A 23,446-nucleotide genomic window follows, 5' to 3' on the forward strand; every position below is an offset into this window, starting at 1 on the left:
CCTAATGGGGGTGGACCCCTTGCTGTACACGGCCCACCTCCTGGCCTAGGTGACCTAATGCAGGTGGACCTCTTGTTTATTGTGCACATGATCATAGTGACCCCATCACTGTCTTGAAAATGACCTCACTCACTACCCTTCCCCCTATCTGGGACCCAGTACATGCAGACAGTCCTGGACGTTCGGGGCCTCGCCTCTCTCCGCTCATAGGTGGTGTGGCCCCCCGAGCCCAGCTGCTCTTTTCCAGTCCTTCTGTGTCCTGTCTCTTTATTTGTCGGATCCTGTGCCTCAGCACAGTGACAAGGGACACCCCACGACCCTGTAGGGCTGTGGCCCTACAGCAGCGAAGGTGCCTCTCCCCTGCAGATTAGCCAGCTGAATGTACTCATCACGCTGCTCATCGGGAACCTCAACGCTGGGGACAGGATGAAGATCATGACCATCTGCACCATCGATGTGCACGCGCGGGACGTGGTGGCCAAAATGATCACGGCCAAGGCACGAGCGCCCTGTCCCGGGGGGCTGTGGAAGGGCAAGGGAACACCGGGTTGAGGGCTGTGCATTCAGGGACTCCAGATCCTTCCACTGCTTCCTGGGGCACCGACTCTGTTGCTGGCTTCAGCTGCCTCCTAAACCCCTCGCCCGGCCTCACCCCTGCTGAGCAACACCCTGTGGTCAGATAGGCGATGCCTGCCCATCGGAAGTGCCATAGCGAGATTCCACTGAGAGCGGCCTTACGGTTGGATGTGGGTGCTGTCAGGGGAAAGAGGGCCAGGGAACATTCGCTGGGCACCTGGGGACCAGCCTTGGAGGCAGGCTGGCCTTCCTCAACCAGGTCTGACTCTTACATTCCGCTTGGCCAACAAGAGTTCCGGCTCATCCTGCAGGTGGAGAGTTCCCAGGCTTTCACATGGCAGTCCCAGCTCCGGCACCGCTGGGACGAAGAGAAGCGACACTGCTTTGCCAACATCTGTGATGCCCAAATCCAGTACTCCTACGAGTATCTGGGCAACACGCCGCGGCTGGTCATCACGCCGCTCACTGACCGGTGAGGCCTGTCCCCGAGCCATTCACACCTGCGCTTTGGTCCCTTCCCTGTGGTTCTCGGAACTGTCCGACTTGGACGTCAGCTGCAGAGGCTGGGCGGAGTGCGCATTTGTGTCAGGTGGACCTGTGTTCAGGTGCAGGTCTGCCACCACGTCCTTGTCCCAGCGCTGGCTGTGTGGCCTCGGGAGAGTGCCTCCACTGCTCTTTGGGCCTGCTGAGTTGGGGTGGTGTTTTATGGACTCTCACGAGTAGACTCCGGTTGTCACAGCAGGGCCCATCCCCCGAATGCCGTGGGTGGGAGAGGCATCTGGGCGGCCTCTGCCCCACGGTTTGGTTCCTTGCTCACACCTGGAGGTTTTCTGCCCTCTCCCATGTGCGTCTCCTGGGGCTGAGCAAGTGTAATAACTGCTATGAAAAAGAAAGTGGTGGCCTGATGCGCTGGCTCACACCTGTATTCCCAGCACCTCGGGAGGCAGGGGCAGGTGGATCAGGAGTCCAGAGGTCAGGAGTTCCAGACTAGCCTGGCCAACATGGCAAAACCCCATCTCTACTAAAAATACAAAAATTAGCTAAGCATGCTGGTAGGAGCCTGTAGTCCCAGCTACTCAGGAGGCTGAGGCACGAGAATCGTTGGAACCCAGGAGGCACAGGTTGCAGTGAGCCAAGATTGCACCACTGCATTCCAGCCTGGGTGACAGAGGGAGACTCTGTTTCAAAAAAAAAAAAAAAAAAGGTGGGGAGGCCATCTGTGGGGTCCCTGGCACACGCGCTCACTCACCTGTGGTCCCTTGCAGATGCTACATCACCCTGACCCAGTCCCTGCATCTGATCATGGGCGGAGCCCCCGCCGGCCCTGCTGGGACGGGCAAGACTGAGACGACCAAGGACCTGGGCAGAGCGCTGGGCACCATGGTCTACGTCTTCAACTGCTCTGAGCAGATGGACTACAAGGTACGTGGCTGAGGTCCAGAGGTGGGATCCAGGGTCCACACGTAGAGGCGGATCTCAGCACCCTGTCCCCCGAGGCCCCACAGTGAGCTCCAGATCTGTGGATACCTGTGAATGACACTGGGGAGGGCTCACCAGGGCCCCCGCTTGCTGCTGGCATTCCCCTCGGGGGGTCCCTCTGCAGAGACTCCCAGGGCGGACAGACAGACCCCAATGTCCTGCCCCAGCCCCTGCCCTGGAGATGACCCTCTCTTGACTTCAGTCATCAGTGCCTGCACAGGACATTGTCAGTTCACAGAAGGCCAGGCAGGGGAGGGGACGCCTTCCAGCTCCAGGCTGCAGCAGCCTCTTGCAAGAGGGGGAGGCAAGAGGGGGATCCCTGGGTTCTGGACCCTGGGCCTGCAGAGGCTAGCCCCACAATCTAGGGCACCCCCTCCTGAGGCCGAGGACAGGCCCAGCAGCCCCTGTTGACTGTCAAGGCCACGCAGTCCCATATCCACCTTCTGGACTTCAGAAAAGTGCAGTCTGCACTTGAGTCTCCCTAGAAGGGACTTAACATTCACCTGGAATCCCAGGTGTAGTTGGGAAGAGTAATTCTGATAGCCCAGGTAGTGCCTAGCGGGACTCAGATGCCTTGAGGAGAAGCCCCTGGCCTGCTTGGCGTGCCCCCATCCTGCCTTAGAGGACTGCATCTCTTCTACGTGCAAGAGACAAAAGGGCTGGGAACACGTGCAAGGTTTAGGACTCACATGTGCTTCTCCGAACCCTCTCGTCAGGGACTCCATGGAGCCTCTGTCCTAGGGTCTGGGAGCCCTGGGGGTCACGGGTGAAAGGGTGGGTTCTTCCTGGTACCCAGCCCTCCACGGTGTTACCCTGGGCAGTAAGCTGACCTGCCTGCTGGCCTCCAGAAGGCCCCAGTGCACCGGAGCCTCAGTGAGCCTTGGGCAGAGAACGCAGCTGAAGAGGCAGGCGGAGGCCCCTGCAGTGCCCGTCCTCCCTGCCACCCCCCAGCTCTTCCTTTCTCCATCTTGCCTTTCCCAGTCCTGCGGAAATATCTACAAGGGGCTGGCCCAGACAGGAGCCTGGGGCTGCTTTGATGAGTTTAATCGCATCTCAGTGGAAGTCTTGTCTGTGATTGCCGTGCAGGTAAGTCCCCTGCCTGTGGGCTCGGGGTCACATCGGGTAACTGGCTCATCAGTTTTCCTGTTACCTCACACACCGGATAGATCCTCCCTGCCTCTCTGCAGCGTTCCAAGCCCCGAAGGGTGGTGTGGGGCCAGTGAGCCCTGCCCTCCAGGGGCCCGTAGCCTGGTTAGACATACAGGTTGAAAACAGAATCAGATTACAGGTTACATGTATGGTGGTGTGCATGTAACCAAATACAGGTGGGAGGATCATGAATTTTCCTTAGGAAAGGACAAAGTGTTTTGTCACTGGTATCAGCAGAGCTGGGCATAGAAGGTGCTGAAAGAGAATGGCAGGAAAGAAAGGAGGGAGACGGAGGAAGAGGAGGAGGGAGGAAATGTGCCCGTGTATTTTGGGGACAACCATGCCAGGGCACAGAACATGCAGTGGGACGGCTGGGGCAAGGTGGGCGCAGAGACCTCGGTGTGGGGAGTGGCCTGGGCCAATGCCACACCCTCATCGATTGCTTGTTAAAATCTCCAGCATGCCGAGGCTATGTATCACCTCAGGTCAGGAGTTCGAGACCAGCCTGACCAACATGGTGAAACTTCGTCTCTACTAAAGATACAAAAGATACCCAGGCACGGTGGTGTGCACATGTAATCCCAGCTACTCAGAAGGCTGAGGCAGGAGAATTGCTTGAACCCGGGAGGCGGAGGTTGCAGTGTGCTGAGATCATGCCATTGCGCTCCAGCCTGGGCGACAGAGTGAGATTCTGTCTCCAAAAAAAAAAAAAATCTCCAGCATGGGCCCCACTTGTTAGGATGAGCATTTCTGCATTTTAAACAAATGCCTCAGGTGATCCTGACGCGGCCGGGGTTGAGAAGCCCTGGGCTCTGTGGGGTCAGAGGAGGCCGACCTTGGGGCCTGGAACACCTGCTCGTCCAAAAGGAAACTGAGGCAGGGCGCCGACGGTGTCTAGGTCCTCCCACACCAGAGCAGATCAGGAGCGAGTGGGGTGTGGACGTGCGAGCTGCCTGGGCTGCTCCAGCCCCCCAGCCTGGGGGGAGAGCCCGCTTTGTACACCGACTTAACCCCTGACTCACCAGGGCACCAGGACTTGGCTCTGGTGGGGAAGACAGAAAGGCAGGTGCTGGGAGCAGCTTTACCGCGAGTATTGGGCCCCCTCGCGTGGCGACTTGGAGAGCCGCAGCCGCCTTCTGCGGGATTCCAGAGGAGACCTCAGGCAGGCAGCGACCCCGGAAGCTCCGGGTTCAACCTCGCAGCCCTCAAGTGGCCTTCAAGACCGTCTGATACGGAGGTGGCTGCTCACCAGTCCTTGGACGGGTCATTGCTAGCGTAGTAACAGGACAGGAAAGGGCTGGGCTTGGCGCCCCGCTCAGCAGGGATGGGGTGTGAAATACCGGCTCCTGCAACAGCCTGGGTGCGTCTCCAGAGACTTTTGCTGAGTGACACAAGCCCACCTGGGAAGACGGAGTTCGATACAGTTCCACTTGTTTAACACGCGTGAAATGACCAAATCACAGAAACTAAGGATGCCGTTGCCAGGGGCCAAAGTGGGGGAAGGGGCAAGAGGGAAGTGGGTGTGGCTGTAAGAGGGGACCTAGGGGTCCTGTGGCGACAGCAGTGCTGGCCTCAGTGTCACCCCCCACCCTGCTGTGACAGGCACTGTCATTATGCAAGATGCTTCCCTCAGGGGACGTTGGGCAGAGAGTACAGGGAATTCCCTTTGTATTTTTTCTTCCCCCCAATCCCTGACTTCTGCATTTTGTTGTTGTTGTTGAGAATGGGGTCTTGCTATGTTGCCCAGGCTGGTCTTGAACTCCTGGGCTCAAATTATCCTCTGGCCTTGGCCTCCCAGAGTGTGGGGATTACAGATGTGAGCCACTGTTGCTAGCTTTCTGTCTTAGTTCCTAAACAGCATGGGAATCTATAACTTTCTCAAAAATAAAAGGCTTAATTTAAAAAATAAGCTAGGAGGCGCCCTGCAAATTCACAGCCTGATGCTTTAACATACACGAAGGCCCCTCTGGCCCATGGAAGCTGGCTGTTTCCATGCCAACGTGTCTGTGCCACCAACTGTGCAGGTAAAGTGTGTCCAGGATGCAATTCGAGCCAAGAAAAAAACATTCAATTTCCTGGGAGAGACCATAGGCCTCATTCCCACCGTGGGCATCTTCATCACCATGAACCCCGGGTACGCCGGACGCGCAGAGCTGCCTGAGAACCTAAAAGCCTTATTCAGGTACGGGGCCCAGACAAAAGTAAGTGGCTGCGGTGAGCCAGGCCGGCCACAGCGGCGTCCCAGTGCCAAGGAGTGGGCGGAGAGGAGGGGCAGAGGGCCAGCTGGGGAGGGAATAAGTCATCGAAAGCTCCCAAGATGGCCGGGCGTGGTGGTTCATGCCTGTAATCCCAGCACTTTAGGTGGCCAAGGAAGGTGGATCACCTGAAGTCAGGGGTTCAAGACCATTCTGGCCAACATGTCTCTATTAAAAATATAAAAATTAGCTGGGTGTGGTGGCAAGTGCTTGTAATCCCAGCTAAACTGGAGGCTGAGGCAGGAGAATCACTTGAACCCGGGACGCGGAGGTTGCAGTGAGCTGGGATAGCACCATTGCACTCCAGCCTGGGTGACAAGAATGAAAGTCTAGCTCAAAAAAAAAAAGCTCCCAAGGTGATGCAGGTGAGGGCCTCCTTAGAAAGTGCACTGTCTTCCCCTGGGCGGGAAGACCCACTTGGGGCGCAGTGATGGAAGGCAGGGGTCTGGGGTCGGGGGTCAGGGTGGCTCTCAGAGGAGGGGCCTGACGGTATGCTCAGCGGAGGATGTGGTGGGAACAGGGAAGTGGGGAGTAGGGGGGAGCTGGGAGCCAGGGTCCAGGGACTGAAGGTTCACCACTGTGCTGTGCTCCCCCTGGCAGGTGAGGTGTCCTCTCCTAGGTGAACAGGGACAGGCAGGGGCGTGGGTGGGGGAGGGAGTGGGCAGAAGCCCACGGGCACTGCTGACCTCCCCAGGCCCTGTGCCATGGTCGTCCCTGACTTCGAGCTGATCTGTGAGATCATGCTGGTGGCTGAGGGCTTTCTGGAAGCCCGCCTCCTGGCCAGGAAGTTCATCACCCTCTACACCTTGTGCAAGGAGCTGCTCTCGAAGCAGGTGTGTGTCCTGGAGCTCATGGCGGGTGTGGGTAGGAGGTCAGATGCAGGCAGCGGCCAGGGTTGGCTTCGGACCTGCCTGCTGATGATTCAGTGCTGGCAGTGGGAAGGCGAGCTCACATCTGCCCACCTGTGCCCGCTGCCCACAGGATCATTACGACTGGGGCCTGCGGGCCATCAAGTCTGTGCTGGTGGTGGCCGGCTCCCTGAAGAGGGGCGACCCCAGCCGGGCCGAGGACCAGGTGCTCATGCGGGCGCTGAGAGACTTCAACATCCCCAAGATTGTGACCGACGACCTGCCCGTGTTCATGGGGCTGATCGGGGACCTCTTCCCAGCCCTGGATGTGCCTCGGAAGCGAGACCTGAATTTTGAAAAGGTCGGAATTCCAGGGCCTCGGGTCTGTCCTGAGGAGCCGGCCTGGCCTGGCTTGCTTCTCCTGGATGGGTGGGGACCCATGTCACACATGCATGTTTCCCTGTGCTACAAAGAGAGCCCTGAGCCACAGCTGCCTCCACGGCTCTGGGCAGCCCTGCCTCTCAGTGCTGGGGGAGGTCACTCTCTCAGCTGGAGTCGGAGGTGGGGCTTCAGGCAGACCGATCCCCTGCAGGAGGTCCTGGGGGAGCTACATGAGCTCTCAGTATCGACAGCAGAACTTGCAAACGTGTGCCCATCAGAGGGCAAGGGCGCCTGTATCATCACCCCCACCAGGCAGGAAGCCCCCCAGCCTTCCGGAGAAGAAAGCCTGCTTCAGTTCCATACCCAGCCTCACCCGTGTCTCCCCAGATCATCAAGCAGAGCATCGTGGAGCTCAAGCTGCAGGCAGAGGACAGCTTCGTGCTGAAGGTGGTGCAGCTGGAGGAGCTGCTGCAGGTCCGGCACTCAGTGTTTGTCATCGGGAATGCGGGCAGCGGCAAGTCCCAGGTGCGTCACCCCCAGGGACTCCGTGGGGGATCCGGCACAGTGGGGGAGGGCTGGGGCAAAGGGTCAGCCCTCCATCACTCCCCCCCACCCCAGAGACCCCAACCCAGTACATCCCGGGAGCCCCCATGGCCTGAGTCTTAGGCCAGGGAGGAAGCTTGAGGCCGAGGAGGAGGGGAGGAGCGGCCGCAGCCCCTGGTCCCAGGGCTCCCTGTTCCTCCTTGTCTCTCTGCTCTCCTCTCCCTGACGTCAGTCACTTGTCTCCCCCTCCCTGCGGCCAGCCCGACCCATTGCCCTCCTGTCCCCTGCCTCAGCCTGGGGTGTGGTGACATTCGGAGGGAGGCGGCTGATGTGACTGATGTCTGTGATGTGGAAAATTCCCTGCCAGCCGAGTCCAGCCAGAAGTCCACAGGCTGCACTCCTCTGCTGTGTTTAAGAACACTTCCAACACCAGTCACACGGAAGCTCACGGCAAGCTACATCTGAAAAAGCAGAGGCTGCTTGAGCCCAGTTTTCTGAAAAGGAACTTGGACATGCACGTACAGGAAATGTCCTCCACTGTGTCTTTGAAGTCATTTTCCTGAATGGAGGGATTATGGGGAGTTTTTTTTTTTTTTTTTTTTTTTGAGACGGAATCTCACTGTCGTCCAGGTTGGAGTGCAGTGGCACGATCTTAGCTCACTGCAACCTCTTCCTTCTGGGTTCAAGCAATTCTCCTGCCTCGGCCTCCCTAGTAGCTGGGACTACAGGTGTGCGCCACCACGCCCGGCTAACTATTTATTTATTTAAGTAGAGATGGCGTTTCACTGTGTTGCCTAGGCTGGTCTTGAGCTTCTGAGCTCAGTCAGTCCACCCGCCTCGGCCTCCCAAAGTGCTGGGATTACAGGTGTGAGCCATCGCACCCGGCCGGGGAGTTTTCTATGGTTTTTCACTGCGTGCGTGTTACTTGTATCATAAGGAGGAAGGTCACGTGAATGTTTTCTGAGCTTCGCAGTCTCAGGGCAAGCAGCTTTCTGTGGGCGGCAGACATGCACAGTGAGCAGTTACCTCCCCATAACCCAGCCCACCTTCACCTCAGCCGTGGTTGGGGGGTGTAAACTCACGTATGTGCCCCAAAGCAAACCATATCCAGAGAAGGGTTCAGCCTGGTGGTTCATAAAAGGCATCCTGGGCCAGGCTCGGTGGCTCACGCCTATAATCCCAGAACTTTGGGAGGCCTGATGGATCAACCGAGGTCAGGAGTTCGAGACCAGCCTGGCCAACACGGTGAAACCCCGTCTGTAACTAAAAATACAAAAATTAGTCGGGTGTGGTGGTGAGCGCCTGTAATCCCAGCTACTTGGGAGGCTGAGGCAGGAGAATCACTTGAACCCTGAGGCAGAGGTTGAAGTGAGCCGAGATCGCCCCTGAGGCAGAGGTTGAAGTGAGCCAAGATTGCGCCACTGCACTCCAACCTGGGCAACAAGTAAAACTCCATCTCAAAAAAAAAAAAGGGCTTCCAGGTGTACATAAGGGCCCATCCAGTGCAGGCCCACCCGTGGTCCTGGGGCTGGTGGGGCGGGATGTGCCGGGGACATGGAGTCACACATGAGTGGCCCCACCTTCGCCAGGTCCTCAAATCCCTCAACAAGACCTATCAGAACCTGAAGCGGAAGCCCGTGGCCGTGGACCTGGACCCCAAGGCCGTCACTTGCGACGAGCTCTTTGGGATCATCAACCCAGCGACCAGGGAATGGAAAGATGGTAACAGGGGTGGTCCCAGGACGGACTGCAGGGGCACACCTGGTCCAGTGCAGTGGGCGTAGGCTGAGCCGTTCCCACGTGCGAGGCCAGCCTCCCCAGGCTAGGGTGGGGTTCTCAGGCACATGGCCAGCATTGGTGGCACCATGGTAGCAGAGTTTACGAGGAGCCGTAGGTGTATGGCACCCAGGCTGGGGGGTAAAGAATGGGGGCCACAGGAGCTGCAGTGAGAACCACAGGCCTGCCCTGAGCAGGCCAAGGGGAGAGGCCAGAGCAAGGACGGGTATGACCCGTGAGGAGCGCATGGGAGGCCAGATATGGAAGCTGGAGGCTGCCTGGGGAGCCCTCGCCTCAGTTGGTGGGTTCGGGGGAGGAGCCTACCCCAGGAGGTGGCGTGCCCAGGTTTGCACTTAATGAAAGGAACTCAGGGCACATTGGAGAGAGGGCTGTAGGAAGAAGCCATGAGAGCTGGAGAGGAGTCAGCGGGAGCAGGGGATCCTGACCTGGAGCCCAGGGGAGGGCTCTGCCTCACCTGCCCCCCGCAACCTACCCCTCAGAAGTGGCCCCACCCCCTACCCACCCCGGAGCTGCTCTTCCTGCCCCCCATCGCTGGCTCTGCATGTACAGCTCACTTCCCCCACTAGAAGGCAAGCTCTGTGCCCCCAGCCCCCACCTGTTCCACTCCACGCCTGACGCATGAAGCGTGCTCCGCAGACTCTGCCGAGCGTGTGAGTGGACAGTGGACAGAGCTTCGTGCACAGGTGCTGCACCCTGTGGGGTCTTGAACCTGGGAAAACTGAGCCAGCCAGGGCCACAGAGAGGGGCTGACGGGGAGGATGCGGGGTCGGAGGAGGACGGGCATGGCCTCAGGCATGGAGAGGACATGGAGGAGGGAGGCCAAGGAGAAGGGAGGGCAGGGGGCCCAGGCACCTCATGCCTGAGGGGACAGACCACCTCCCAGAGAGAGGCCAGGGTCAGGACTGGTGGAGACTGGAATGGGGCTGGGGAAAAGGGCCTGGGGTTACACCGCCCACCTCCCCCAGGCCTCTTCTCCACCATCATGCGGGACCTGGCCAACATCACCCATGACGGCCCCAAGTGGATCGTCCTTGATGGGGACATAGACCCCATGTGGATCGAGTCTCTCAACACCGTCATGGACGACAACAAGGTTGGTGGGCCCTGGCCTCTAACCCCCAAGGCCACACAAGGCAGGGACCGTGGGGGTTCGCAGGGAGGCACCTACATGGCACTCAGGCCCTGCACGTGGGGCCTGGGGCAAGTGTCGTATCCGGAACTCCAGGCAGAAGCTATGAGTGAGGGGTGCCTTTTGGTCAGTCATTTTCACCTGGGCTGTGGTTCTGCCGGCCCCTCACCTGACGTCTTGGCAGCAGGACGGGTTCAGGGTGAAGGCCGGGGAAGCAGATGGTATTTGGAATTGTCTAGAGTCCATTTTCTAACAGTGATCCTCAGCTGGGTGCAGGAAGGAGCAGGAGACTTTGCAGGACGGGAGGGGCGGTGGTTTGAGGAGGCACCACTCCATGGTGCAGCTCTCCACGGCATGGGCATCTAGAGACTGCTGGAGTCAAGGATGGTAGAGAAGCCCAGGGAAGGCTGGTCATGGCTGTGACTAGGGCTGGGAGTAGGGGGCGGCAGGGCTGGCCGGAGCCCCTCCTCCTTGATCAGAGGTTTGCTCCAAACCTCTGGGACACCGTCAGGATGTCAGGTGTCGCCACAGGACCCCATGGGCTGCTGTCCCCTCCTAGGTCCTCACCCTGGCCAGCAACGAGCGGATCCCGCTGAACCGTACCATGAGGCTGGTGTTTGAAATCAGCCATCTGAGGACGGCCACCCCGGCCACCGTCTCCAGAGCCGGCATCCTCTACATCAACCCAGCCGACCTGGGATGGAACCCGTGAGTGGGGCTCTGCTTCCCTGTTCCAAACCTCGGCAGGGAAAGACGAGGCTGTTGGCCCATTTCAGAGCTGAACATTCATTCGTTCGTTGTTCATGTAACAAGCTGTGTAGCAGGCCCTCAGCAGGCACTAGGGTTGCAGCAGTGAAGGAACGAGAGACAGACGTGGAAATAAATGATGTAAATACACGGTGACGTGAGGCAGGGCAGCTGAGGAAGCAGACCTTTGCACGGAGTGTCAGGGAACAGCGGCTGGTGCGGAGGCAGGGTCTTGGCCTCCGTGGAGGTGGGAAGGGGGTGCGAAGTCTTCCCAGGTGATTGAGGTTTGGGCTGCCATCTGAAGGGTCAGGCCGCCTCTCGGGGATGAAAATGAGACGCACACCAGACAAGAACCTGAGTTCACAGGGCATGGCGGGAAGCGGGCTGTTCCCGAATGGGCAGCGGTCAGGATCTCTTGGCTGGAGCATAAAGGGGGAGGAGGCTGCTCCTGGCAGGAAGGTGCTGATGCTGGGCCATCCAGCAGGACCAGGGGCAAGTGGCCCTTTCCAACGAGATGAGGAAAAGCAGCCAGTTAGGCCAGCAGGACAGGGGCCGCTGGGGATGAGAGAGGAAGGGATGGGTCTAAGAAACATGTGGAATCTGGAGAAATGGAAGACTTGATATTGATTCCCAAGGCATGTTTTCCAGCTTGGACACACGGCTGGTAATTGACAGAATAAGGGATTTCCTGGGGATATAGAAATGACAGCTTTGTCCAAATGTCCTACATGGACTTAGGCAGAAATCCCAGTGGGGCGTTCCTGGGGCAAGAGGCTCCAGGGGAGTAGCCTGGCTGGAGGTCACAGTTCGTCCGTCCATCCTCTGTCCATCCACCCACCCATCCAGCACTTTGCACACCTGCCCTATGTGTCCAGCCCCAGGGTACTCCACGCTGGGGAGGTGGGCTCTCCAGGAAAGATGTGGAGAGTGATGAGAGAAGCTGGCTTTCTGAGAAAAGCCAGCCCTGCTGGGGGAAAGAAGAATCCGTGAGGGATTCGGAAGAAGAACAAACCAAAGGCAGAAGGGAACCCAGGACACGTCATCCCAGACACCCAGTGACAAAAGCTTCGGAGGAAGCAGCCTCAGCAGGATGGCACCCAGAGTCAAGCCAAGGACGGAGGAGTTCCCACTGCACTTGGTGACTAGGCGCAGCTCCGTCGCTCAGGGAGAACAGCTTCGGGGCATGTTGAGGGCAGAAGCCAGATGGTGATGACGTAGGGAGGAGCCGGTAGGAGGCATGGGAGGTGAGGCGAGTGCTGCCTTTGAGTGCTGCAGGGTACGGCTGGGGCAAGAGGAACGAAGTTTGTAGTGTTTGTCAAGATGAGAATGTTGGGGAATGGGATGCAGGCATGGCTGTTTCCAGGTGCGTGCAAGTCTATAGGTGGAGAAAACTAAGTCTCTGGAGTTCATGCTGATGCACTTCTTTGCAGTCTGCGTGGGGAGTGGGACCCTCTGCTGGGAGGCAGACAGCACTGCTCGGCCAGGCTTTGAGAGGGATACTGAGCGGAATGTTCCCTATGGGGACAGGGCCAGGAGCTGCTGCGCCTGGGTGCCTCTTGTGCTGGCTTCTCCAGCAACACTTGCCTGCTTGTACAGCATCTTCCAGCTGCTGAAACAAATGGCCACTATTTGGCAGCTCCAAACAGCAGACATTTATCCTCTCTCAGGCCTGGAGGCTGCGGGCTGTGATCGAGGAGTAGGCAGTGCTGGTTCCTCTGAGGCTCTGGGGGAAAAGCGGTCCCGGGCCTCTCTCCCAGCTCCTGGGGGCTCCCTGTGGTCCTCGGCGTCCCTCGGTGCATGGACACGTCCCTCCCATCTCCACCTCTGCCTCCACATGGCCTTCTTCTCTGTGTGTCTGTGTCCAAATTTCCTGCTTCTTAGAAGGACACAGTCATTAGATTCAGGAGCCACCCTAATTCCAGGATCCTTGGTGACATCTGCAAATGTCCTTTCTTGAAATAAGAGCACATTCTGGGCTTCCGGGTGGACATTCTTTTGCAGAGCCACCCTTCGACCCACTGCACCATGTGTGGGAGTTTTCAGGGTCGGCAAAGACAATGACTGGGGAACTGAAAAGAAGTCTGGGTAGGAGCTGCTGAGACAGGGGACAGGAAGAAGACAGGATCGTGGGGTCCTCAGGGGGACACCCTATGGGAGCAGAGAGGAGGGTGCCAGAAGCAAGGCCAGGGTGGGCGGAGGCAGGAACTGGACGCCCCCAGAGGATGACCTGGAGGAAGCAGGAGGAGACCTGAGTATTACCAGAGGGGAGAAGGAAAGTGGATGAGAAGCAGGCACAGGGTCCCCAGAGAGCAGGAGCAGCCCTCCTACAGGCAGCCCCCAGGGGCAGGGACGCAAGGCTGGGAACTGACCCGATGCACCCGGGATGGCCCTGGGGGCAGGGCAAGAAGCCACACGGACCAGAGGCAAGGTTGGCCTGTCTCACATGTGTGTCTCACAGGCGTGTGACTCTCCTGGGGTCTGTGCTGCTCATATCAAACCTAGCACGTAGCCAGGCACAGTGGCTCATGCATATAATCCCAGCACTTTGGGAGGCCAAGGCAGGCGGATTGTGAGGTCAGTAGTTCGAGACCAGCCTGGCCAACATGAGAAAACCCTGTCTTTATTAGAAATACAAAAATTAGCTGAGTGTGGTGGTGTGTGCCTGTAATCCCAGCTACTTGGGAGGCTGAGGCAGGAGAGTCATTTGAACCCGGGAGGCAGAGGTTGCAGTGAGCTGAGATTGTGCCATTGCACTCCAGCCTGGGCAACAAGAGTGAGACTCTGTCTCAAAAAAAAGAAAAAAAAAAAAAAAGCCATCAGGCACATCGGAATGCACGCAGTGACTCCTACCAAGGCAACATCACAAATGTGACACAAACATCTTCAAACTAGGAGGCGGAACGCAGCAGCCTCTGCGGGAGAATTCCAAATCGGTCACCCCTCCTGAAGACCACCTGGACTTGGATTTCAGTCCTTAGCTGCACCAGGCACAGAGACACCCTGTTTCCCTCAGAGACGTATAAAGGTTTACTCTCTTACACTGGATGATACAGGGTGCTACGTGGCAAAGATATTCAGCTCTTAACTCTGTTGTGACAGAGGTGCAGGAAGATGTGGAGCTCCCAGAACAAGCCCACACTCACAGAGGAGTGTGTCTCGCCGTGGCTCACGCCTGTAATCCCAGCAGTTTGGGAGGCCAAGGCCGGCAGATCACCTGAGGTCAGGAGTTCGAGACCAGCCTGGCCAACATGGCAAAACACCGTCTCTACTATAAATAGGAAAATTAGCTGGGTGTGGTGGTGGGCAGCGTGTCATCCAAGGTACTTGGGAGGCTGAGACAGGAGAATCGCTTGACCCCAGTGGGCCGAGATGGCACTACTGTACTCCAGCCTGGGCAACAGAACAAGACACCATCTCAGAAGAAAAAAAGAAAAAAGAGTGAGTGTCTGTCTAAAGAGGCCTGGCTGGCTGTTGACACAGGGCAGGCTCGCTGTGTGTGCTAACAGGAACTTCCTGCTCAGGCCCTGGGCGTCCTGGAAATGACGCCTGTGCTGAGCTCACCGGCGCTCGAGGGAGCCAGGCGCTAGTGATGCTTTTAGCAGATGCTGATTTGGCGTCGCTTAACCTGGACCAGGCTCCCTTTTCTGAGCTTTAACATATCAGCCCATGCAGTCCTTGGAAATGAGGGTCGTGGAAACATCACCCCGTTGACAGATGACAAACCAGGGACACAGGCATGTGAAGTAACTTGCCTGAGGCAGTGGCTGGCCATGGGAGAGCTGACTCAAGCCTGGGCAGTCTGGCCCCAGAGTCCACACCCCTCATTGCCGTGCTGTGCCACCCCCGCATAAGCCACCCGGAGGTGTCTGTGGCAGACAGTCTGGCATGGCTTTTCAAAGATTGCTGTTGTATTGATTTGGACTCTTACACTGAACATGGCAAATTCAACCCTATCTGAAGCTTAAAAAAACTGCTAATGTGTGCTTCAGGCATGGCTGGATCCAGGAGCCCAGATGATGTAATGAAATGTCCCTGCTCCTATCCTTGTCTCCCCTTTCTACTCCCTTCCTGTCCCCACCTTCTCCTGCCCCCGCAGATGAGTCATGAGATCTTTCTCCTCTTCTGTCCTCCCATCCCCCAGCCCTTGGTATGTACTTCCCCTGTGGTAGCAAGAACGGCTCCCAGTTGTTCTAGGCCTACAGCACCCCCATAGCTACCAACCCCAGAGACGGCACAGCCCCCACATCCCTGGCATCCTCCTCAGACCCTTGCAGGGCCTCCAACTGGGCCCCCTGGCCCCCTCGTTTGGACCTATTGCCAAGCAGGCATGGCGAACCTGAGGGCAGCCCCCACAGAATCAGGTGGAGGCAGGGAGGGGTGTTTACCAAGGCAGGGACTCTGGCAGACCCAGGGCAGTGGCCGTGTCTCAGGCCCCTCCTGTCTCCCCCAGGGTGGTGAGCAGCTGGATCGAGAGGCGCAAAGTGCAGTCGGAGAAGGCCAACCTGATGATCCTTTTCGACAAGTACCTGCCCACCTGCCTGGACAAGCTGCGCTTTGGGTTCAAGAAGATCACGCCGGTGCCAGAGATCACGGTGATCCAGATGATCCTGTACCTGCTGGAGTGCCTGCTCACGGAGAAGAGCGTGCCTCCTGACTCCCCCAAGGAGCTGTATGAGCTGTACTTCGTGTTCGCCTGCTTCTGGGCCTTCGGTGGCGCCATGTTCCAGGACCAGGTGACGCGGCCCGGCCACCCACGCAGGTTCTCTCGGCGTCCCGCTTAGCTGGGCCCTGATTTTCACTTCTGTGTTTCAACAGCTTGTAGATTATCGAGTGGAATTCAGCAAATGGTGGATCAACGAGTTTAAGACCATCAAGTTCCCCTCGCAGGGAACCATTTTCGACTACTACATTGATCCCGACACTAAAAAGTTCCTGCCCTGGACAGATAAAGTGCCCTCCTTTGAGCTGGATCCCGATGTCCCTCTGCAGGTAAGTGTCCCCAAAGCAGGGCCACCGACTGGCGATTTAGAGGCAGGACTCGGCACAGCACCCCCTACACGCTGGCACGGAACGTCCAAATACGCCTGATTTTCAACAGCAGGGCCTTTTCAGGAGAACGTGGCATTTGTCAAGCTGCTACGGCCTGCACGCTAACCGGAGGCAGAATTGTCAGAGAGACACAGCTGCCTCCCTTCCCCTCCCCTTCCCTCCCTTCGCCTGCCCCAGGCCTCTTTGGTCCACACTACGGAAACCATCCGCATCCGCTACTTCATGGACCTGCTCATGGAGAAGTCCTGGCCGGTGATGCTGGTGGGGAATGCGGGGACGGGCAAGTCGGTGCTGATGGGGGACAAGCTGGACAGCCTGAACACGGACTACTACCTGGTGCAGGCGGTGCCCTTCAACTTCTATACGACCTCCGCCATGCTGCAGGGTGAGTCTGGCTCTGCCACGCCCTGCCTACACGGCTGCCCCTGGCCCCCATTCCCTGCTGTCCCCTCTCACTGTGGGCCCAGGGGCTCACCGGCCACTTTTCATCTCCTCACTTCCCACACCCCACCCGCTGGCCTTTCCTTCCTGAGTCAGAGACAGAGGAGGAGCAGCTGGGACCGCTGTTTCTGGTGCTCCCGGCTGGGCATGGTGATGGGGGTTTGATGGCCAGCCTCCAGCAGGTCCTACAGGGAGTGTCTCAGTCAGTCTGAGGCGACCCAAAGGTGACGGACGGCAAGGTTCCTGCTGCGTTGCCTCTGATCGCTCTGTTTATTCCTCACACTGTAGCCAGTGCCCCCGCAAGGGCCACTCCCAGGGTGGGTGCGTTTGGTGAACCTGGATCCCAGCCGGCTCCCACCTCCTGTCCTCTAGGGGAGCAGGTAGCGCCCCTCCCTTCCTAACGGGCGCAGGCTCAGGAGGTGCAGGCTGGTGGCTGACCCTCTGCCCTCTCTAGGGGTGCTGGAGAAGCCGCTGGAGAAGAAGTCGGGGAGGAACTACGGGCCGCCGGGCACCAAGAAGCTGATCTACTTCATCGACGACATGAACATGCCCGAGGTGGACAAGTACGGGACAGTGGCCCCGCACACCCTCATCCGGCAGCACATGGACCACCGACACTGGTTAGACGGGGCGGGGCCAGGGGAAGGGCGTGGCCACGGGGTAGTGGGGCGGGGCCAGGGCGGGGTGTGGGAAGAGGTGGAGCCACAGGGCAGTGGGGCGGGACTGGGGTGGGGTGGTGGGGGTGGGGCTGTGGGAGGGGGGGGGGGGGGGGGGGGGGGGCTGTGGGCGGGGCTGCAACGTGGGTAGGGAGACAGGGAGGTAGCTGGGCCCCCAAGTTTGTGGGGACGCAAGGCCTTGAGGCAGGGCCAACGTAGAGGAGAGGTTGTATCAGTTTCATCCATCACCCGTTTCACAAACACACAGCTGTGGCCTAGAGCCAGTGGGGGGGGGGGTCCCCCTTGGGCAGAGATGTCTGTCCCCGCCCCCCCCCAGATGAAGCAGCACATTACCAGGTGAAGGCTGAGCTCTGAGGAAAACCCCCAGTGCGGTCACAGAGGAGCCCCCCAGCTGGGAGCCCCAGCAGAGAGATGCCCCTAGGGAGATGGCGCTGCTGGAAGCTGGCAGCCTTGATGCTCTGGCCGTGGGACCTTAGAGGGGAGGGCATTCTGGATGGAGATGCAAAGGCCCTGACTCCTGTGAAGGAGCCCAGGAGGCCGGTGTGGCAGGGTTGCGAGGGTCAGAGGGGAGAGGGTGTCCAGGGCAGCTGCAACCGGAACCCCTGGGCCTCTGGACGATGGGACAGGGTGCAAACATTCTCCCAGTGGTACCGGGAAGCCAAAGGTGGCATGTTTAGGTTTGCAGTTTGGAAAGATCAGAACATTCATTTGAGTTGTCTCTTAAAATAAGCAAGTAGCCGAGACCAAACCGGAGCATTCTTAGGCCAAGGAAGTCTAGAAACCACGTATGTGGGGCCTCCCCGTATGCCAAGAAAGGGAGGCATGGGAGTTAGGTTGCCTACTCAAGGTCATGGCCCTCATGAGTGACGGAGCCGGATTTTTTTTTTTTTTAGACAGTGTTGCTCTTGTTGCCCTGGCTGGAGTGCAATGGCAGTTTCTTAGCTCACTGCAACCTCTGCCCCCCAGGTTCAAGCAATTCTCCTGCCTCAGCCTCTCAAGTAGCTGAGATTATAGGCGCCTGCCACCACGCCCAGCTAATTTTTTTTTTTTTTTTTTTTTTTTGAGTCGGAGTTTCGCTCCTTACCCAGGCTGGAGTGCAATGGCGCAATCTCGGCTCACCGCAACCTCCGCCTCCTGGGTTCAGGCAATTCTCCTGCCTCAGCCTCCTGAGTAGCTGGGATTACAGGCACGCGTCACCATGCCCAGCTAATTTTTTGTATTTTTGGTAGAGACGGGGTTTCACCATTTTGACCAGGATGGTCTCGATCTCTTGACCTCGTGATCCACCCGCCTCAGCCTCCCAAAGTGCTGGGATTACAGGCGTGAGCCACCGCACCCAGCTAATTTTTGTATTTTTAGTAGAAACAGGGCTTTACCATGTTGGCCAGGTTGGTCTCAAACTCCTGACCTCAAGTGATCTGCCTGCCTCGGCCTCCCAACGTGCTGGGATTACAGGCCTGAGCCACCACGCTCAGCCGGAGCTAGATTTTGAGTTCAGATACATCTGATTCCACCTGCGTTTTCCTCACTAAACAGCATTCACAGGGCTATGACTACAGGAAGTCTATGCTGTGCTGCAGGCTGTGATGTGGGGACGAGGGCATTAGAGGTGGCTCCCCGGGGGAGGCGACAAAGCTGCCACTCTGAGCAGGGAGCCTGGAAGAGATTTTGACATCATTTCAGGAGAACCGGAAGTGATGTGGGGTGTGGGATTTGAGGGGTACCCAGATAGGAGCGGAGGGTGGCGAAGGCATGGGAGCCCCCCTTCCCTCTCTGCGGGCAGGTGGACTGTGAGGGCTGTGGGGGCTCAGCCTCAGCCTCCCCCTACTCACAAGGCCCCTTTCACAGGCTTCACAGGGTCATGTGCTCTTGTAAACTTTGCTTAAGATTTTTGCTTTCTCTTCCTTAAGGAGAGGCCTCCACGTTGTTAAGCTTCAGCCCTAGGTCCACGTCTGCCCTGGGGTGGACCCTTAAGGATCTTCAGGAGGGGTGGCAGAGCCAGATTTGAGTTTTCAAAGGATCCCCCTAGAATATCAGATTAAAATGGCCCCACGACAACAGGGAACGATGGACCGTTTTAGTGGATGTGTCAAGAAAAGGCTCACCCGTGGAAGAAAAGTCACGCAGACAGGGGTGGGGCCCAGGGGAAGGACGGGCCCACAAGCACAGGGTGAACTGTGATGAAGGTAGAGGCAAAGGCGGGACAGCATCTGTGACCTGAGGGACGAGTGTGCGTGGGTCGGTGGGGGGGACAGCACAGGCAAAGTTTTCAGGAGCACACACATTGATGGCTGTGATTTAAATCGAAAGGAATTTCTCTCAATGAAAGACACTATGGACAAACTTAATGGAGAAATAAAAGAATGGGAGAAAACATTTGCAATGTATAAAATCGACAGTGGATGAATATCTGAAATATACAAGAAATGACGAGAAATTGACAAGAGACAGCAACCCCCAACTCACAAAGCGTATAATGGGGAAAAACGAATCAGAGGTGCTGGGTGCAGTGACCCACACCCGTAACCTCAACACTTGAGGAAGCGAAGGCAGGAGGATCACTTCAGCCCAGGTCACATAATGAGACCCTGTGTCTACAAGAAAATTAACAGGGTGTGGCAGCGTGAGGCTGAGGTTGCGAGGATGGCTTGAGTCCAGGAGATCGAGGCTGCCGTGAGCCGTGATCACCACTGCCCTGCCCTCCAGCCTGGGTGACAGAGCAAGACCCTGTCTCAAAAAAAAAAAAAAAAAAAAAAATCATTAGTATACTGTGACATCAAGGAAATTATTCAGATTATTATTATTTTTGAGATGGAGTCTTAACCTGTTGCCCAGGCTGGAGTGCAGTGGCACGATCTTGGCTCACTACAACCTCCACCTCCCGGGTTCAAGTGATTCTCCTGCCTCAACCTCCCAAGTAGCTGAGATTACAGGCATGCACCACCACCCGGCTCACTTTTGTATTTTTAGTAGAGACAGGGTTTCACCATGCTGCTCAGGCTGGTTTAGTAGAGACAGGGTTTCACCATGCTGGTCAGGCTGGTCTTGAACTTCTGACCTGAAGTGATCTGCCCACCTCAGCTTCGCAATGTGCTGGGATTACAGGCATGAGCCACTGTGCCTGGCTTATTCAGCTTATTTAATGATAGCAGCCATTAATAATTATCCTGATGACAGGGATGGTGAACACTGATTGCATACTTACTGTATGTCAGGTACCCTTTCAAGTGTTTTCCATATGTTAGCTCCTTTAATCCTCCTGAGGACCCATTGCACAGGAGAGAATACTGAGGCGCAGAGATGTTAACCAGCTTCCCAGAGCCCCAGCACTGCTCAGCGGAAGAGCTGGAACATAAACCCTGGTCTGCTCTCTGAGCCACTCTGTGCCTCTTGTTTCAAAATTTCTCTTGAGAGCATGAAGTCACAGCAGCTGCTTCACTTACTATCAGCACCTACAGAAGGTTTTTTTTTTTTTTTTTTTTTTTTTTGAGACGGAGTTTTGCTCTTGTTACCCAGGGTGGAGTGCAATGGCGCAATCTCGGCTCACCGCAACCTCCGCCTCCTGGGTTCAGGCAATTCTCCTGCCTCAGCCTCCTGAGTAGCTGGGATTACAGGCACGCGCCACCATGCCCAGCTAATTTTTTGTAATTTTAGTAGAGGCGGGGTTTCACCATGTTGACCAGGATGGTCTCGATCTCTTGACCTCGTGATCCACCTGCCTCGGCCTCCCAAAGTGCTGGGATTACAGGGGTGAGCCACCACGCCTGGCCTCTACAGAGGGTTTTTTAAACCACAGGGAGGACATTCTTGAGAGTGAAGTTGGGGCCAGGGATGGCTCCTCCAGGCCCGGGCCGCAACATGAACGCTGGTCTCCCCCGCTCAGGTATGACAGACATAAGCTGACGTTGAAAGATGTCCATAACTGTCAGTACGTGGCCTGCATGAACCCCACCGCCGGCTCCTTCACCATCGACCCCAGGCTTCAGGTAAGCAGAAACCACGCTCCTCCGCGTCACCTGCCGTGAATCTGAGGCTTGCTTTTGGCCAATGAGAAGAACAGCTTGGGTTTGGGATGTCAGGGGTGCAGGCTGACATTCTCCAGAGAACTCCCTAACCTTGCAGAATGTGTCAGACAATTCCAGGGCATGGGGAGGACAGGCGGCCAGCCGGCCTTCCCTGTGACCCGGTCACACGTAAAAATGCAGTCAAATCTGAACTCCAGGTAAATACTCTTTTAGTCCAGGCATGTTCCATACAATATTTGGGCATACTGTTCTTTTTTTATTTTTTTGCTTGTTTGTGTTTTGAGACGGAGTCTCACTACAACATCCAGGCTGGAGTGCAGGGGGACGATCTCAGCTCACTGCAACCTCTACTTCCCAGGTTCAAGCAGTTCTCCTGCCTCAGCCTCCTGAGTAGCTGGGACTACAGGCGTGTGCCACCACGCCCGGCTAATTTTTGCATTTTTAGTAGAGATGGGCTTTCACCATGTTGGCCAGGCTGGTCTCAAACTTTTGACCTCAAGTGATCCACCTGCTTTGACCTCCCAAAATGTTGGGATTACAGGCATGAACCACCACGCCTGGCCTGGGACATACTATTCTTAAAAAAAACAAAAAAAAAAAGTACTTGTTATTCATCTGAAATTCGGATTTAACAAGGCATTCTATTTTATCTGTGGCCCTTACCCAGACAGGCTTTGCCTGTGTGTTTTCTAAACACATGGAGACCTGGATTTAGAGCCAGGCCTGCGCTCTGAGCCCTTCCCTTGCCTTTTCCACAGTTCTTGAGAGCACCAAGTGAGTTTGGCTGTTTCGCGTGTAGTGATAATGTGGTTTTACCACGTGCACGGCACAGGGTGGGTAACTGCCCATTCTGACAACGCCCAAAAGACCTTAGACGGTGAGGACAGGGGCCGCTCTCCCACAACGGTGGTCCCAGCCCTGAGCAGGTCCCCCAGAGCTGGCTGACGGGAGTTTGTGTTTTTTCCGGAGCAGCGCCACTTCTGCGTGTTTGCTGTGAGCTTCCCTGGCCAGGAGGCCCTCACCACCATCTACAGCACCATCCTGACACAGCACCTGGCCTTCCGCTCGGCCTCCATGGCTACCCAGAGAATAAGCAACCAGCTGGTGGCCGCGGCCCTGGGTAAGCTGGCCTCATCCCCTCTCCCACTGGTAAAACCTACAGCTCTGTGGGCTGATGGCTCTTCACATTTTCCCTTGATGAGTATTTTATGTATACTTTTTTTTTTTTTTTTTTTGAGACAGAGTCTCACTCTGTTGCCAGGCTGGGGTGCAATGGCACAATCTTGGCTCACTGCAACCTCCGCCTCCCGGGTTCAAGCAATTCTCCTGCCTCAGCCTCCTGAGTAGCTGGGACTACAGGCGTGAGCCACCACGCCCAGCTAATTTTTGCATTTTTAGTAGAGATGGGATTTCACCATGTTGGCCAGGATGGTCTCAATCTCTTGACCTTGTGATCCGCCCACCTCAGCCTTCCAAAGTGCTGGGATTACAGGCATGAGCCACCGCACCCGGCCTTTATTTATACTTTTAAATCAGTGTTTTAAAAACGATGCTATGTTTCAACAGGAGATATTGTGAAATACAGTTGCTTCATGGGGGAGGTAGAGGCTAGGAAATTCAGTACACAGACATGATTTACCGGAGAACAGCAAACTTCCTCCCTCTTCAAAGCGCTGTGCGGATTTCTTACTCCAGTTTTTACCATTCCACGGTCCGTCGGCTTTAGAAATTGGAAGCTCTGCACTTCCTGAGGCCATTAAGAGCATATAAGAACTGACTTGTCTTTTTCCTCTAACAGCTTTGCATCAGAAAATCGCAGCAACATTTCTTCCCACGGCCATTAAGTTTCATTATGTCTTCAACCTCAGGGACCTCTCCAATATTTTCCAGGTACTGCTCTTTTAGCTTTACGTCATGCCCATCTTATGGCCCAGTCCCCGATCCACAGGTGCTCTCATCACAGCTCTCAGGGAGCTGTGAACTGATGATGGTGGTGATGGTGATGCTAATGGTGATCAAATGGCGGTGATGATGGTAATGGCGGTGGTAGCGATGGTGCTGATGGTGATGCTAATGGTGATCATGCTGGTCATGATGGTAATGGTGATGGTGGTGGTGGTGATGATGGTAATGGTAATAATGGTGGGTGGTGATGGTGATGACGGTGGTGGCAATGGTAGTGATGGTTATGATGATAGTGATGGTGGTGGTGATGGCAATAGTGGTGATGATGGTAATGATGGTGGTAATGATGGTTGTGATGGTGATAGTGGTAGTAATGGTGGTGGTGATGGTAGTGATGGTGCTGGTGGTGCTGGTGGTAATAATGGTAATGATTGTAATAATGGTG

The 23,446-nt window shown here is 56.6% G+C and overlaps 1 protein-coding gene across 1 annotated transcript in view; it reads left to right on the forward strand.

The window, feature by feature from the left end:
* Positions 1–23,446, forward strand: part of DNAH17 (dynein axonemal heavy chain 17) — a 154,071-nt gene that overhangs the window by 76,542 nt on the left and 54,083 nt on the right. Inside the window, exons 33-50 of the mRNA XM_032241495.1 lie at positions 367–498; positions 888–1,048; positions 1,842–1,998; positions 3,037–3,141; positions 5,229–5,386; positions 6,154–6,292; positions 6,441–6,668; positions 7,076–7,213; positions 8,821–8,953; positions 9,994–10,121; positions 10,717–10,865; positions 15,355–15,637; positions 15,720–15,893; positions 16,131–16,338; positions 16,849–17,014; positions 20,955–21,057; positions 22,069–22,216; positions 22,895–22,986. Coding sequence (XP_032097386.1) covers positions 367–498; positions 888–1,048; positions 1,842–1,998; positions 3,037–3,141; positions 5,229–5,386; positions 6,154–6,292; positions 6,441–6,668; positions 7,076–7,213; positions 8,821–8,953; positions 9,994–10,121; positions 10,717–10,865; positions 15,355–15,637; positions 15,720–15,893; positions 16,131–16,338; positions 16,849–17,014; positions 20,955–21,057; positions 22,069–22,216; positions 22,895–22,986 — 2,802 coding nt within the window. The remainder of the gene's footprint in view (positions 1–366; positions 499–887; positions 1,049–1,841; positions 1,999–3,036; positions 3,142–5,228; positions 5,387–6,153; positions 6,293–6,440; positions 6,669–7,075; positions 7,214–8,820; positions 8,954–9,993; positions 10,122–10,716; positions 10,866–15,354; positions 15,638–15,719; positions 15,894–16,130; positions 16,339–16,848; positions 17,015–20,954; positions 21,058–22,068; positions 22,217–22,894; positions 22,987–23,446) is intronic.

The sequence above is a fragment of the Sapajus apella genome, unplaced genomic scaffold (genome assembly GCF_009761245.1).
Source record: "Sapajus apella isolate SASKATOON/1434 unplaced genomic scaffold, GSC_monkey_1.0 scaffold48, whole genome shotgun sequence".
Taxonomy (NCBI): domain Eukaryota; kingdom Metazoa; phylum Chordata; class Mammalia; order Primates; family Cebidae; genus Sapajus; species Sapajus apella.